At 37.1% G+C, this 12550-nt stretch overlaps 1 protein-coding gene across 8 annotated transcripts in view; it reads right to left on the bottom strand.

The window, feature by feature from the left end:
* Nucleotides 1-294: 294 nt before the first annotated feature.
* NLGN1 (neuroligin 1) overlaps nucleotides 295-12550 on the bottom strand; it is a 420011-nt gene continuing 407755 nt past the window's right edge. For 5 of the 8 annotated variants that reach the window (XM_064385263.1, XM_064385264.1, XM_064385262.1 and 2 more), the window contains 3 exons: nucleotides 10044-10256; nucleotides 4385-5174; nucleotides 295-3418 (listed from right to left, as the gene is read on the bottom strand). In XM_064385263.1, coding sequence (XP_064241333.1) covers nucleotides 2596-3418; nucleotides 4385-5174; nucleotides 10044-10256 — 1826 coding nt within the window. In that variant the 3' untranslated portion in view covers nucleotides 295-2595. The remainder of the gene's footprint in view (nucleotides 3419-4384; nucleotides 5175-10043; nucleotides 10257-12550) is intronic. The other 3 variants (XM_064385265.1, XM_064385270.1, XM_064385268.1) reach the window with 1 other exon arrangement.

The following is a 12550-nucleotide window of genomic DNA, read 5'->3' as shown; positions in this document are numbered from 1 at the left end:
AATCATATTTCATTAATACCTTGTTTTATGGCCATCAATATTTTTGTATTTTTTTTGTTTTGTTTTGTTTCATCAACATAGCAAAATACAATCTTCTTATTAAACAATAATTATCAGATGGCAGACAATTCTTTTTATTGGTTTACATTGGCAGGTCACAGTCTAAAAGCACAACCACATCAGGCAGAAATTGCACACAGACCGCACTGGATTTTGAAGACTATTTTATAGGCTTCTACAAAAATACCTTAATTTAAAACTGGGGACTGTAACAAGTACTAAGTAAGTAGATGGTTTTCTATTTTTTTTTTTTTTTTTTGTTAAACAGTTTTGTGAAAGAACTGAAATTGCAGTATTTATTTTGGTTTCAGCTTAATTTTTAATGTCTGTGCTCAATGTTAGCAAACATGCTTTAAACTTCTTAGCAATCTTTTATAATAAAAGTTCAATCACCCAATAAAACCCAGGTGATTTTTTCTTTCCTATTGTGGAATACTGAAGATTTCAATTTGCATTTTTTAACTCATTCCTGAAATCTGGAGGAGATTGACGTGTGATTACAGTCACAATGTCAATATTTCTGTAAGAAATAGCTGTGGTGGGGCTGGCCTATAAATGTGCAGTTTTATTAATTGTAGAAGGCACCCTCATGTCTTCAAAAACCAGACTGGTCTTAAGATATTACTCTTTATTTGAGACAGTTACCATTACTTCATTAAAAAATGACAAAACAGCAATAAACATTTTAGCTCTTTAATGAGCAAAGATCAGGTCTCTTAACATTGGAATAATATTCGTTATCCAGATTATCTTTATTTCACTCAGTGACCAGTAATATGGCCAAGAAATACAAAGTAATTTTCCATCAAGTAGTATACAATTTTTGTGTGTAATAAGCTTTCATTCTTGAAAAAGAGTAACTGAAAAGAAATGTTTCTGTTACTGCAGTTAGTTTGTCAGAGAAAGTTCTTCGCATTATCTTACAAACTATCAAAATTGCTAGTAATTTGAAAAAATGTAAAAAAAAATCACATAACTTTAGTCTAATAGAAATATAGTACAGGTAAGAGAGAAAGTATTTATCAGGGATGTGCTCTTAAGTCCATCTCAATTATTTCTTTTATATAAATGTACATCTGATTACATATACAAACGTTTTGAAAGGACCATGGTATAGAATTACTGGAAAGCAACAGGGGAATGAAAATTTTTTTGTGATTTTTAGAACATTCACTTCAAATCACACAAACATATGTAGTATCCAGATTTTTAAATTTCCAGTTGTTGGCTCTCTCCCCGTTCTCATATACCCTCTTTTTCTACACTCTTGCCATCTGGTCTAGAGAATTAATTGGAATGACAAAGCTAATGTATAGCAAAAAGGGAATTAACATTATATTAAAATATTATAAGTAAACTTTGTAACATGCAACATGAGTTGAAACAATAAACTGAAAGACGTAATCAGAGCAGTAATATTGGGGCAATTTTAAATGGCAAAATGTCATTGCAATTAAATTTTTGGACACACTTTACCTCATCAATTTGAACAAAATACTCTGTAACTAAATCACAGCAAATTATAAATCCTTCATCAAAGGAGATGCCATTAAAGTTATAGTTATTTCAAAGTCAGAAATTATTTAGGTTGAAAGGAAAAAGAAAATTAATAGTATACATTTTTTTTGTCTGGGATTCATATCAGTGAGGGTCCACCACTGTATACCTAGAATGCCATAAATACCTTTAAGAACTGTTGCAATCCCTTCTTTTTCAGAAGCTACCATGAAATATTTTACTGTAATTACTTTTGCCCCTTTAAAAAACTTCTTTAGGTTGTGCCAATTGATGGAGAAAGCTTCTATTAAAAACTCCAATGGGATGAGAAGAATTTTAATTACGGCTTAATCAGCAGCACAGCCACCAAGCATATAAATTATCATGCACATCGTGCTAAAAATATCCAGTTTCCTTTATTCCCACAACTTTTATACTGACAGCACTTATGTGATAATGTTGTACCTGCCAGGCTGTAAAACTTCTCTGACTGGCAGATTTCAGCATGAGCCCCTTTCTAAGGCCTTAACAGCATTGGTGCTTTGTGTACTTATTCAAATATGTAAATATGGTCTACACAAGAAAACAGGTCCAAATAAAAATTGGTGAAAATTATCTGACATTCCATTAGTGTGTCCCTTGTGCATATTTATAGGTTTTTAAAATTTTCAGTCATAGTTCTTTCCTGTTTGTGTTGCACATGCCTAATTCCATTATGTAACTTAAATCTTCAAAAAATTAATACTTGAATGTGAATGAAAAAGTATCATTCAGGACAACTGCTTCAAGCAATTGCAAACAGTTGGGTTTTTAGTTTTTTGTTTCTTTTTTTCTTTTGTTTTGTTTGTTTCTTAAGTTCATTTGATATATGTACAATTCATTTTTTTCAAAACCCCAAATGTTCTTGATATGTATATTCACATAATATTCCTCCATATTTAAATAGTAAGAGTCTTGTAGGTTGAAAGCCAAGTAATCTTCAGTAATATCACCTACTGTAATCCATCAAAAAATAAAAGTTTGTTTCGTCTTGTCTGGCTATACCCTGGTTGTTGAGTGTGAATGGGGATGGGGATGAGGATGGGGCAGAGTATTGTTCTGTCCTCCAGTAAATGTGTTGAATGTGTGTAGGGGCTGAATCCCTGGTATAGTGTTGGGGATCATTGTGATGGTGTTGGGTGTCATTAAGGGGATATCATCAGGAGACCTTCTCATGGCTAGCGTGTAGTCTGGGGGACAGGCGGTCCTAAGAACCACCTCATGTGGATGGATGGACTCACATTCATGATCCAAGTCAGTGTGCTTCATTTGGAGGGACATTATCTCCTCTTCTTGTGCATGGGTGAGATCGTTGGTAGTGGTACGTTGTGGGCTACATCTCCTGTGAACGTCATGTCTCCGCTTGTCCTTTTTGTAGTACAACGCTGCAAAGGCCAAAATGTTCAGGAACAGCAAAGATGCGCCAACTGCGATAGTAACGCTCAACTCTGTTGAGTAGTCCCTTTGATCCACTGAAAATGGGCTTGGCTGCTGCTTGGGATCATCTTGTTTGGCTGTAGGAAAGGCTGAAGTAACTGAAACAGAATTTTTCCTTGTGGGTCTGAAAGTGTTATCAGTCGATGGCACTTTAGTTGTGGTAGAGGTATACTGTGAAATGTCGTTAAGATTGTGCAGATGAGGTACCAGTTCCAACCAAAGGTTCACTTTATTGGCCCTATAGTGTTCTTTCACTCGTGGTTTTAATCCAATGTGAAGATACAGCTGGTCTTTCTGAGAATATCTGGTCCATGCTACTTCTTCAAAACGATTTGGTTTTGTGTGGATGAATTTTGTGTCTTGCGGCACTGGTTGATTTGGGTCACTGCAAGAAAAAGATATCTCCAATGTTACAAAGCATTTCAAATGGAATTATGAAATTAACATAATTAAGATTTTATATTAAACGTTTAAGACTGCTTTTGGATGGAGCAGAGTGCTATTCCCTAAAATTAGAGGCCTTAATAATCTTGATTAAAAACAGCATTATGCAAAAGAACCCTTCTTTTACACAAAGTTCAGCAACTTCCCTGGTTCTCCAAAATATCTGTGTCTCACAGTGAAATCTTTGGATGCTGAGGGAAGATTGCCTGGTATGTGGTGATGTAGTAGACAAATGTCTATGAGAGACCAGTGTGAGAGAACATTAAGATTTTCTTCTTGTTTTTAGAAGCACCAAGTTTATATAGCTCTGCATTTCTGTTCCTGTAAATCATCTGTGGACTTCCAGAGGGGAAGGATCATGACAGAGCACAACTCAGTACAATGCATAGTCAAAAATAAGTGGTCAAATGTAACAAAGGTTTTTGAACTCCAGTGAAAAAAAAAGAACGAATGAAAATGGCAAAACTTTCCAAGTTTAAAGCCACATATTTTATGGTCAGAAGTGAGAATTTAAGACAAAATATGCTACTAAAATAGGCTGTATTATATTTGATGCAATATTTATGTAATTTTCTGTCTCATGGACTGAAAGTATCAGTGGTAGGGCAAAGGTAGGTACTAATGTAGCTGATTTTAACTCTGCATATATGTTAAATGCTTACTTTTACACTTTTCTAGAGTTTCATTAATTAGTTTTGTGTATATTTTAAAATCTTCTCACAGAAAGTATGCAAAGATATTTTTCCCTCTTTTTTCTAAAACACGTAATTGAGCCAAGGAACATTACAATAAACATAAATATCCAACTCAATCTCTTATTCCTCCTACAAGTACAGAGGAATTACCAAGAGAGATAACAAATAGAAAGCACCATTCCATCCAAGACCATCCATTATCTGATACTCACCCAGTTTTTGCAAAGTTTGTCCAGTATGTCATCACCACTGCACTTAGCATGACGTCATTTTTGGAGAAATTACAAGGAAATAACTCAGTAGGACCAATCATGGGGATTCCTAGTACGTAAGGAACCTCATCTCCGTGGGCTGCATCTGCCCATGCAGGTACCTGATCTGTCTGGCAATGATGGTAGAAGGCATAGAAGTACGTAGGCGATCCAAAATTCGAGTGAAGATCTGCTGTGGCCACTGCTGGTGCAACCCACTGGTGATCAGTAAACAAAGCCAGCAGTGTTTTCCTTCTGGTCTCAGGGTTGTGCCGGTCTGCCCAGTCTGTGTACATAAATTTAATAGTTTCCCTCAATATATCTTTGCCTTCGGGGTATCCGTATAAGTTATCGACGAAATTAGAAACTGCAAAGTCAAAATCACTGGCTGATATGCCGTCTTCACTATCCACAATGTTTTCAACAAACTTCAGCCCTTCCCCTTGGTTAACTCCCAGCATGATGTCATAGTTGAGGAACTCTCCTTGCTCCATCAGGATCTGAGGGTCGTCTGGGATCACGTCGCCGTCGATTACTGGTCCAAAGGCTATGTGGTATCTTGCTGGTTGAATGTCCTGGTCGACAAGTTCTCTGTAAGGCTTCTTCTGTAGACATTCTACCAGTTCTACAGTGTCTGACATGTTGCAACCAACTTTTGTAGCCAACATCCTGGCATATTTTGCAGGCTGAAAGCTAACTGCCCAGCTGGAGAGAGCTGTTCCACTTTGAGCTATTGCTCTTTGAAAAAGTCCTGTGGGGAGAAATATTTGAAAACTACTGAAGCGACCTTGAAACAGCCACAGACTTTGAAAGATTCAAAGGAGTTTTTTGAAACAATAGAAAACTTTAACAGAAGAGATACCTGAATCTTAATAGTACTTAAATATACGGGATGGTGAGATCTGACTGCTGTTGTACCTACAGGTAATGTGCATAAAATAAATGCAGTATGTGCTGAAGCAAATGATTCTCCCTCAATATAGCCCAGATTTTCAAAAGAAACTGAGGAAGAAAAAGGAGTGGCATTACCTTATGTAGGACAATGCTATCAGGTTAAAAAAACCCAACTTAAAATTAAAGCACCGTATAGGTTGGAGGAAAAACCATCAAGTCTCTGAAATGGGTTGAAGTTTTTGATATTGTTCAAGCCATCATCAGCATGCATGCATCACAACTACATGTGAAATAAATCTATTACACTTTTTAATGTTTTCTTTGGGATTTAAGTTGGCTCGAAAGGTGCAGCGCTTTTAAATTGTGTATCACTGCAAAAGTTTATATTCTGGAGTAATAGATGAGAAGGTACCAGGCAGCTATTAAATTTATAAGTGTCTAAGTCAAAATCCTTTCTTGTAAGGAGCTTTTTAAAGTCAGGTTTATATTGATCACACTTACATAAAAAGAGACATTATGTATTTTACACTGTTTAGCTTTGTAATTCAGATATTTAAACATATGTTCAGGTATTCAGTTAAGGGAGAGAGAATGATCTGGCACTGCATATAAACTTGCAATAAATCCCAAAGTCTTCAGGGCACTTAACTTGAATTTATGCTGATTTAATTATCACTCTGGACCAGGAATTCTACCCAAAGGAATAACAAAAAGTGTTAAAATTTATGTTTCTCTCTCCCTTCTGTAAGGATTTTTAAAACATGTCATGGATGATAGCCTCACCCTCTTGTAGTAAGTGAATTCATGCAATTATTTTGCTATTGGCTTTAGTGTAATCAGAACTCCATCCTTGTTTTGATACTGTTTGTGCTCCTTTTGCATTTTTCCACTCCATTTTAGGAGGGCACTTTGGGTTCCGAAAAAGATTATAAGTCTGAACCTTGTGAAAAATATTGATCAGAAACTATATTTAGGTAATTTAGGATGCATTTAATAGGTATTTAGACAATATTTAGGTAAGTGTGGCCTTTCTGCTGTTTTGTGAGGAGTTGGGGTTTTTTTCATTTTCACAGAAGTTCATTTCAGTATCATAACTTTTGCACAAACTACTGGAAAATATTTTATACTGGACCCTACCTTCTATATATCACCATGGGTAATACAAAATGGTCAATAGTGTTCAAAAGTAATGCTGATTTAAGATGCATGGGTCACAATTTTGTTTTACTTGTGCTGATGGGCACCTGGAGTCATTCCACCGTCTCTGGTGGAGTCACTTAGTGACTGAAAGTGACACCTGGCATCACTCAGTTCCACCAGGTCCAGTGCTTGATGAATAGCTGGATACTCCCACTAGAGGAACTGGAGTCAAGGCTCTCAGTTTACCTCAGAAATTTATTCCAATTATGCACAAGATGGCTTTTGCTTTGATAAGCAACATATTTCTATTGATAAAAAACCTCCCTAGGCTCTAAATCAAATCAGAAATGCTTTTACTGCTTCTGTTGCAGCACCAGACTCTCTACACTCAAAAATAAGCTGGAATCTGTTGCTGGCAGGAAACATTTTACAAGGTTCTCAGGAATTTTTAAATCATTCAGTGATGTAAATCATTGTATTAGGTCCCAATCGAAAAGTCTTCAAATTAGATAGGTGTAGAGACTGAAATGTGTAAACTTAGGCCTCTTAAACTTACGAGAAGTCATATCCAAGATATTATTCTCTTTCAAGATATGAGTAAAAATAAGAATGAACTTGAGCTATAAACAGCTAAAATATATATTTGCATGTTTATAAGGTCAGATATTGAGTTAGTATAAATCAGCTCAAAGTCAGTAGAATTACCACAGAGGATCCAGGCATTGTAATAAATGTAACTAAATGACAAAGCTGAATTTTCACAAAGATGTATTTCATGATAATTCATAATGTGTGTGGGTTTTTGCATATTGTGTAAATCTAACTTTATTGCTCTATTAAATATGTCTGAACAAGGACAGAAAGTGTAAGCTATGTGTAAGAAAATGCTGATTCAAACACTGTGGCTTGCTAAGTGCTACCTAAACATCAGATGCTGGATTAAGTAAAAGTGGTCAAGTCCTTTGGCCATAAAACCATCTGAGGAAATGAGACTAAACATCCCTCCTTGTGCTGAAGGATGCTGACAGAGCTATTCCTCCACTCAAACCATTTGGTGAAAAATGAACAGTATGAAAAATTATTCTCATTCTGTCACAGAATTTGTGGCAAAAATTTGTACCTCACAGGATGGAGAACTACATTTTTATCTGATAATGTTTATTACTATTATTATTATTATTATTATTGCTTATGGGCTTCAGACTGATGGAAAGAAGATTTAAATGTTCAATGGGCCATAGTGCTTTGTGGCTCTTATTCAGTATCTCACCACAGTAAATAATAATAATTTGCATATATTCATCTATATTTTGGGAGCTCTTTTTGAAGATGGGTGCTGCTCTGCCCACTTGCAGGTGGGTGGCCATGAACAGCTCCAGCTTGAAATAGGCTGAATTCTTCCTCTCAGCTGCCAAGGGAATCTTTCAGAGGGAAATAACAGAAGCAAAGAGAGCTTCTGAATTGATATCTTATAAAAGAGGTTGGTTGATAATCACAGAATCACAGAATCCCAGAATGGTTTGGGTTGGAAGGGACCTTGAAGCATATCCAGTTCCACCCCCTGCCATGGGCAGGGACACCTTCTACTATCCCAGTTTGCTCCAAGCCCCATCCAAACTGGCCCTGGACACTTCCAGGGATGGGGCAGCCTCAGCTTTTCTGAGCAACCTGTGCCAGGGCCTCACCATCCTCAGAGGGAAGACTTTCTTCATAATATCTGATCTAACCCTGCTCTCTGTCAGATTGAAGCCCTTCCCCCTTGTCCTATCACTGCATGCTTTTGTAAAAAGTCCTTCTCCACCTCTCGTATGTAAATGTGAAACAACATGAAACAAAAAGGGGGTTTGGAAATGTTAAGAAATAACTTCACTTATTTGAACCTGACCAATTTATATATTTTTTTATGGCAGATCTAACCACCTCCAAATGAAACATAACACAGGAGTGTGGTGAGCTGTTCTGTTTAATCCAAATTTCATCAAAGCATGAGTTTGCTTCTAAAAGAAATCCTCAAAAATTTACTTTTATTGAACCTTCTTCAGGCCCTCTAAAATGCCTTGATCTTCTGTGTTGACATCATAGTGCCTCACTTTTCCCTAAACAAATTCTGGTCCTGGCAAAATTCTGGCCATGTGTTGGGATATGACAGGGTATCATTTCCTGATAAAGGCAACACATGACTGTCCAAATATTGTCAATGTGGCATTTTGCATTGATGTCATGTTACACCAAGAAAATTGATTTTAACACAAAGAGTTAGGGGAAGATAAACCAGGTGTCCTCATTCAACCTGGAGTTAATCCTTAATAAGAAAGTTGGTTTTTAGAGCTCTGATGAAAGAAGATGGTGCATTGAGACCCTCAGGTCACAGTGCAGTGGATCACATCTTGATTTTACAAGCATCTTCTTTTAAATATCTCCTCCGTAAATTCAGGTAGGTATGGAAGAAAAAAAGATTACACTAAAAATCGAATTGTGAAAACAGACTTAAATTTAGACCACAGTCTTATTTTCCACTTGACTCTTTTTGTAGAAATTATATTTTTCTCTCATTTAAAAAAGCATAACGGCATGGTCTAAAGAAGCTCTCACTTCTATTGACCTCAGTGGTCTTTGTAACATGACTTTGGGGAAATGCAGCTCTTTTAATGTCAGCAGAATTATGTTTTTATGACCAGCCAATTAGTCCCCCATGGAGATATGGCAATATAAATTAGTGGAGGATTATATGCACAGGGCACAGTGTGGTGTCCCTGATAAAACTAATACAGATAAAAATATTTTAAAACAGTTAGACAAAAGTAACATGATCAATAAGCAATAGCCATGCAAATGAGAGACACCGTGTGAAACTGTGGTGCAAAAAATCATAGAAAGAATAAGTTGGGTGCCTCAAACAGCACGATTTTAATTCCCTGCCACCTGCCTCAACTAGAGAGAAAAGGTGTTAGTTATGGAATAGGAAAAAACATATAGAAGGAAATCAATTTGCAACTTGGATGCTTTGACAATTTTGGATCATGCATGCAAAACGTTCAACCATTTTTTATTAGATGACAGCAAGTGAAGTTCATGCATTTTCAGACAAAAGATTTCTGAACTAGTTATTGTTTCCTTCACACAAAATAATAGTTTTAAGCAATTCAGCTGTTAGCCTGAAAAGAGAAACTCTGTCATTTTAGTTTTCTTTAAATTCTGCTCCTCAGGAGAAACTAAACACGCCTTTCACAACTGTCTGAATATAGATGACCCCATCTACTGTGAGCATGACTGACTGATTTTCCAAAAAAGACACCCTTAGGTAGGAAACAGACAAAAATGATGCACCAAGAAAATGCTGTTCAGAAGTCTGCTATAAAGTGTTTCTACAAAGCTCCATAGGAAAAAGAAGAAAGTGACCCAAAATTTAAACATGCACAGAAGAGCTGAGGGAGAAGGAGGCTTGTACAGCCTTTAAAAAGTTTCTCAATACTGAGCTGAACTCAACAGTTCATAGAAACAAAGAGAATATACAGAACATCACATAGTACTAATGGTGGTGGCATGCAGACACCAAAATTGTCAAAATTTGCAACCTGTATAATACCTTTGGTTGAATTGCTCCAACGGTTACCTTCAGAATAATGGGATAAAGTCAACAGATTGACGCATGAACCTCCTGCCCCAGATCCAAAAACAGTTATTCTTAATGGGTCACCACCAAAGAACCCAATATTTTCACTAGTCCATCGCAAAGCTTGAATTAGATCAAGGAGGCCATAGTTTCCTTTTGCTGCTTGGTCCCCAGTGCTCAGAAATCCTGTCAAAGTAAATGAAAAGAGAAGGGGTTAGCAAGGGTTCTTCTGAGTGATCCTGTTAAAATCTTCCAAGTAAGATTTCAGAAGTATATGCTATTAAATATCATGCAACTACATCATTTGCCATTGTCCCTGGGAACAATTTGAAATTTTGCACTTCTCCTGAAATAAAAAATATTTGATATCCACTCTTTGAGCCATGATAAATACATGTAGCAAAGATGAAGACACATCCCAGGCAAAACATTCATCTAAATCTGAACAGGTCACAGCTTATTACTCCCAAGGACTTTGTGCTGATTGTACTGAGTTTAAGAATAAAAGTTTAGGAAACAGATAAGATGCAGTTGTTCTGTACGTTATTTGATCAAGTCTGTGTTGCTTTTCTGTACTTGGATGCCATGCAGCCGTGAGCTTTGCATTTGCCTGAGATGCAATGATTACACTTCACTTACATTAGACTCTGTTTGATCCTGTCCCGGCAACTCATTGTCTTTTACTTTTTTCTACACCAAAAAATGCAGGTTATGTCACAGGACAAGCCAGGCTGAACAATGGGAGCAGCTCTCAGCTCCCTGAGCTCCATCCCATAGTCATTAACCTGAGTTAATTGAATCTACATTAAATGGATGAAGTCAATGTTTCCATGACCCCTTAACAGCCAAAAGGTAGGAGCTCAGGGGTAATCTGGAGAGCACTACAACTGCTCCCTTTTATTCCTGGAGGAAAAGTGTTGGAATGTGTCAGGTGCTGGAACAACTGGTCCACACTTTACTCCCAGCAGTCCCTTCACATTTAGCATTGCAGTTACTCTTGTCATTAGAGCCCACTGACTCTAAAAGATGCACAGTAAAAACTCTGAAGAAAGTCTCTGTTGATAAAAGACATTGCTTTTGGACCCTATTGACATTTTGAATCTTCGCAGCTTAAATAAACAAATGTTTAAATACTACCAGCATTATGAAGTAGTCCATACCTCCATTTGCATATCAAACTGATTTGATGCTCACTAAATCGTGTAACTGCTTTTCAGTACATGCTTTGTAGAGAAATGAAACGATTACAACAATTATTTCCAAGTTAATTAGATATCAGTGGGTCTTCTAGTCTCGTCAAAGTTCTACTGATTCAACTCTCTTGAGTGCAGACAGCCTACTCAAAGGAAGTTTACAGTAGTTTTGCAGACAAATGGCTCTCAAAGGAGTCCTACTCTTTCATTATGACTATAAAAGCAGCTTTTAAGACATTTCTAAGAAGACACATGCGTGTATATACATCTATATAGCAAAGATTTAACAAGAATACAGATAGGTGCATGTGTGTGCCTATATTCATGGATATAATGAATGTGTCATTTTTACATTTATTATTACTCTGATTTGGCTTCAAATGGCAAGCCTGCATTTGATATTCTACCCTATGCATAGAGACATTTAAACTAACAGCCCTTCTTTGCTGCAAATGGCACTGGAAGCTTGTTGGCCTCACTGCCTCAGCAGCTGAAATCTGCTTTGTTTAGGGCGAGCAGCTTTGTTTGTGTAGGTCAATCCTGATTTTCGTAACCAGAGAGAGGGAAGAGGAAAGTGCAATAAGGTGCCAGGCCAGTAATTCTCCCACTTCCAGACCTAATGTACCAAGTCTAATAGACATACTTCATTCATTGTATCTGTAGTAAATTGTTACTCTATGCTAGACTTTAAAAGATCCACTCTTCTACAACTGAAACCTGCCATGTGTATTACCTAACTGCATAAAAAGCAAAGTAACACCACTACCATTGTAGAAAATACCCCCTTGGTATTCAGGAGAAGCCTAGAAAGGAAGACATGCTTATAATTCATTAATTCATTCTCACTTTACTATTACAGCTCAGCACTGAGTTGAGACCATTATGATGATAATTATTTTACTCTGCTTCACACTCCTTCACTTTGCTCCGTGTGGCCTGAGGGTTGGCGAGCATGGCCATGTGAAATCATGGCCCCAGCACAATCCTGCCTGCACAGGAACATTCATTCTTGGCTTCATGCTCCAGTAAAATGTTGTCCCCCATAAATAACTTCAAGGACATGGAGAGATGATGTCTTTGAATACGATGACAAATGTAACGAAAGCTCCCTAAGCAGTGTCACTGCCTTTGTCAGCCTGCTTGGAGCTGAGGGATGGTGCCGGGACTGTAACAAAATCACAACGTAGGCATTTATGGGAGCTACAGGATCCTGTGGCTGCACACGCTGGGAAAGTCTTCCGTTCTTTGCATAAGTGTATGGCTGTGGAAATTCAGTGACAAATCAGT

Source organism: Passer domesticus, chromosome 11 (genome assembly GCF_036417665.1).
Source record: "Passer domesticus isolate bPasDom1 chromosome 11, bPasDom1.hap1, whole genome shotgun sequence".
NCBI classification, from domain to species: domain Eukaryota; kingdom Metazoa; phylum Chordata; class Aves; order Passeriformes; family Passeridae; genus Passer; species Passer domesticus.
The sequence above is the reverse complement of the archived record's forward strand: the minus strand, read 5'-3'. Positions and strand labels throughout refer to the sequence as shown.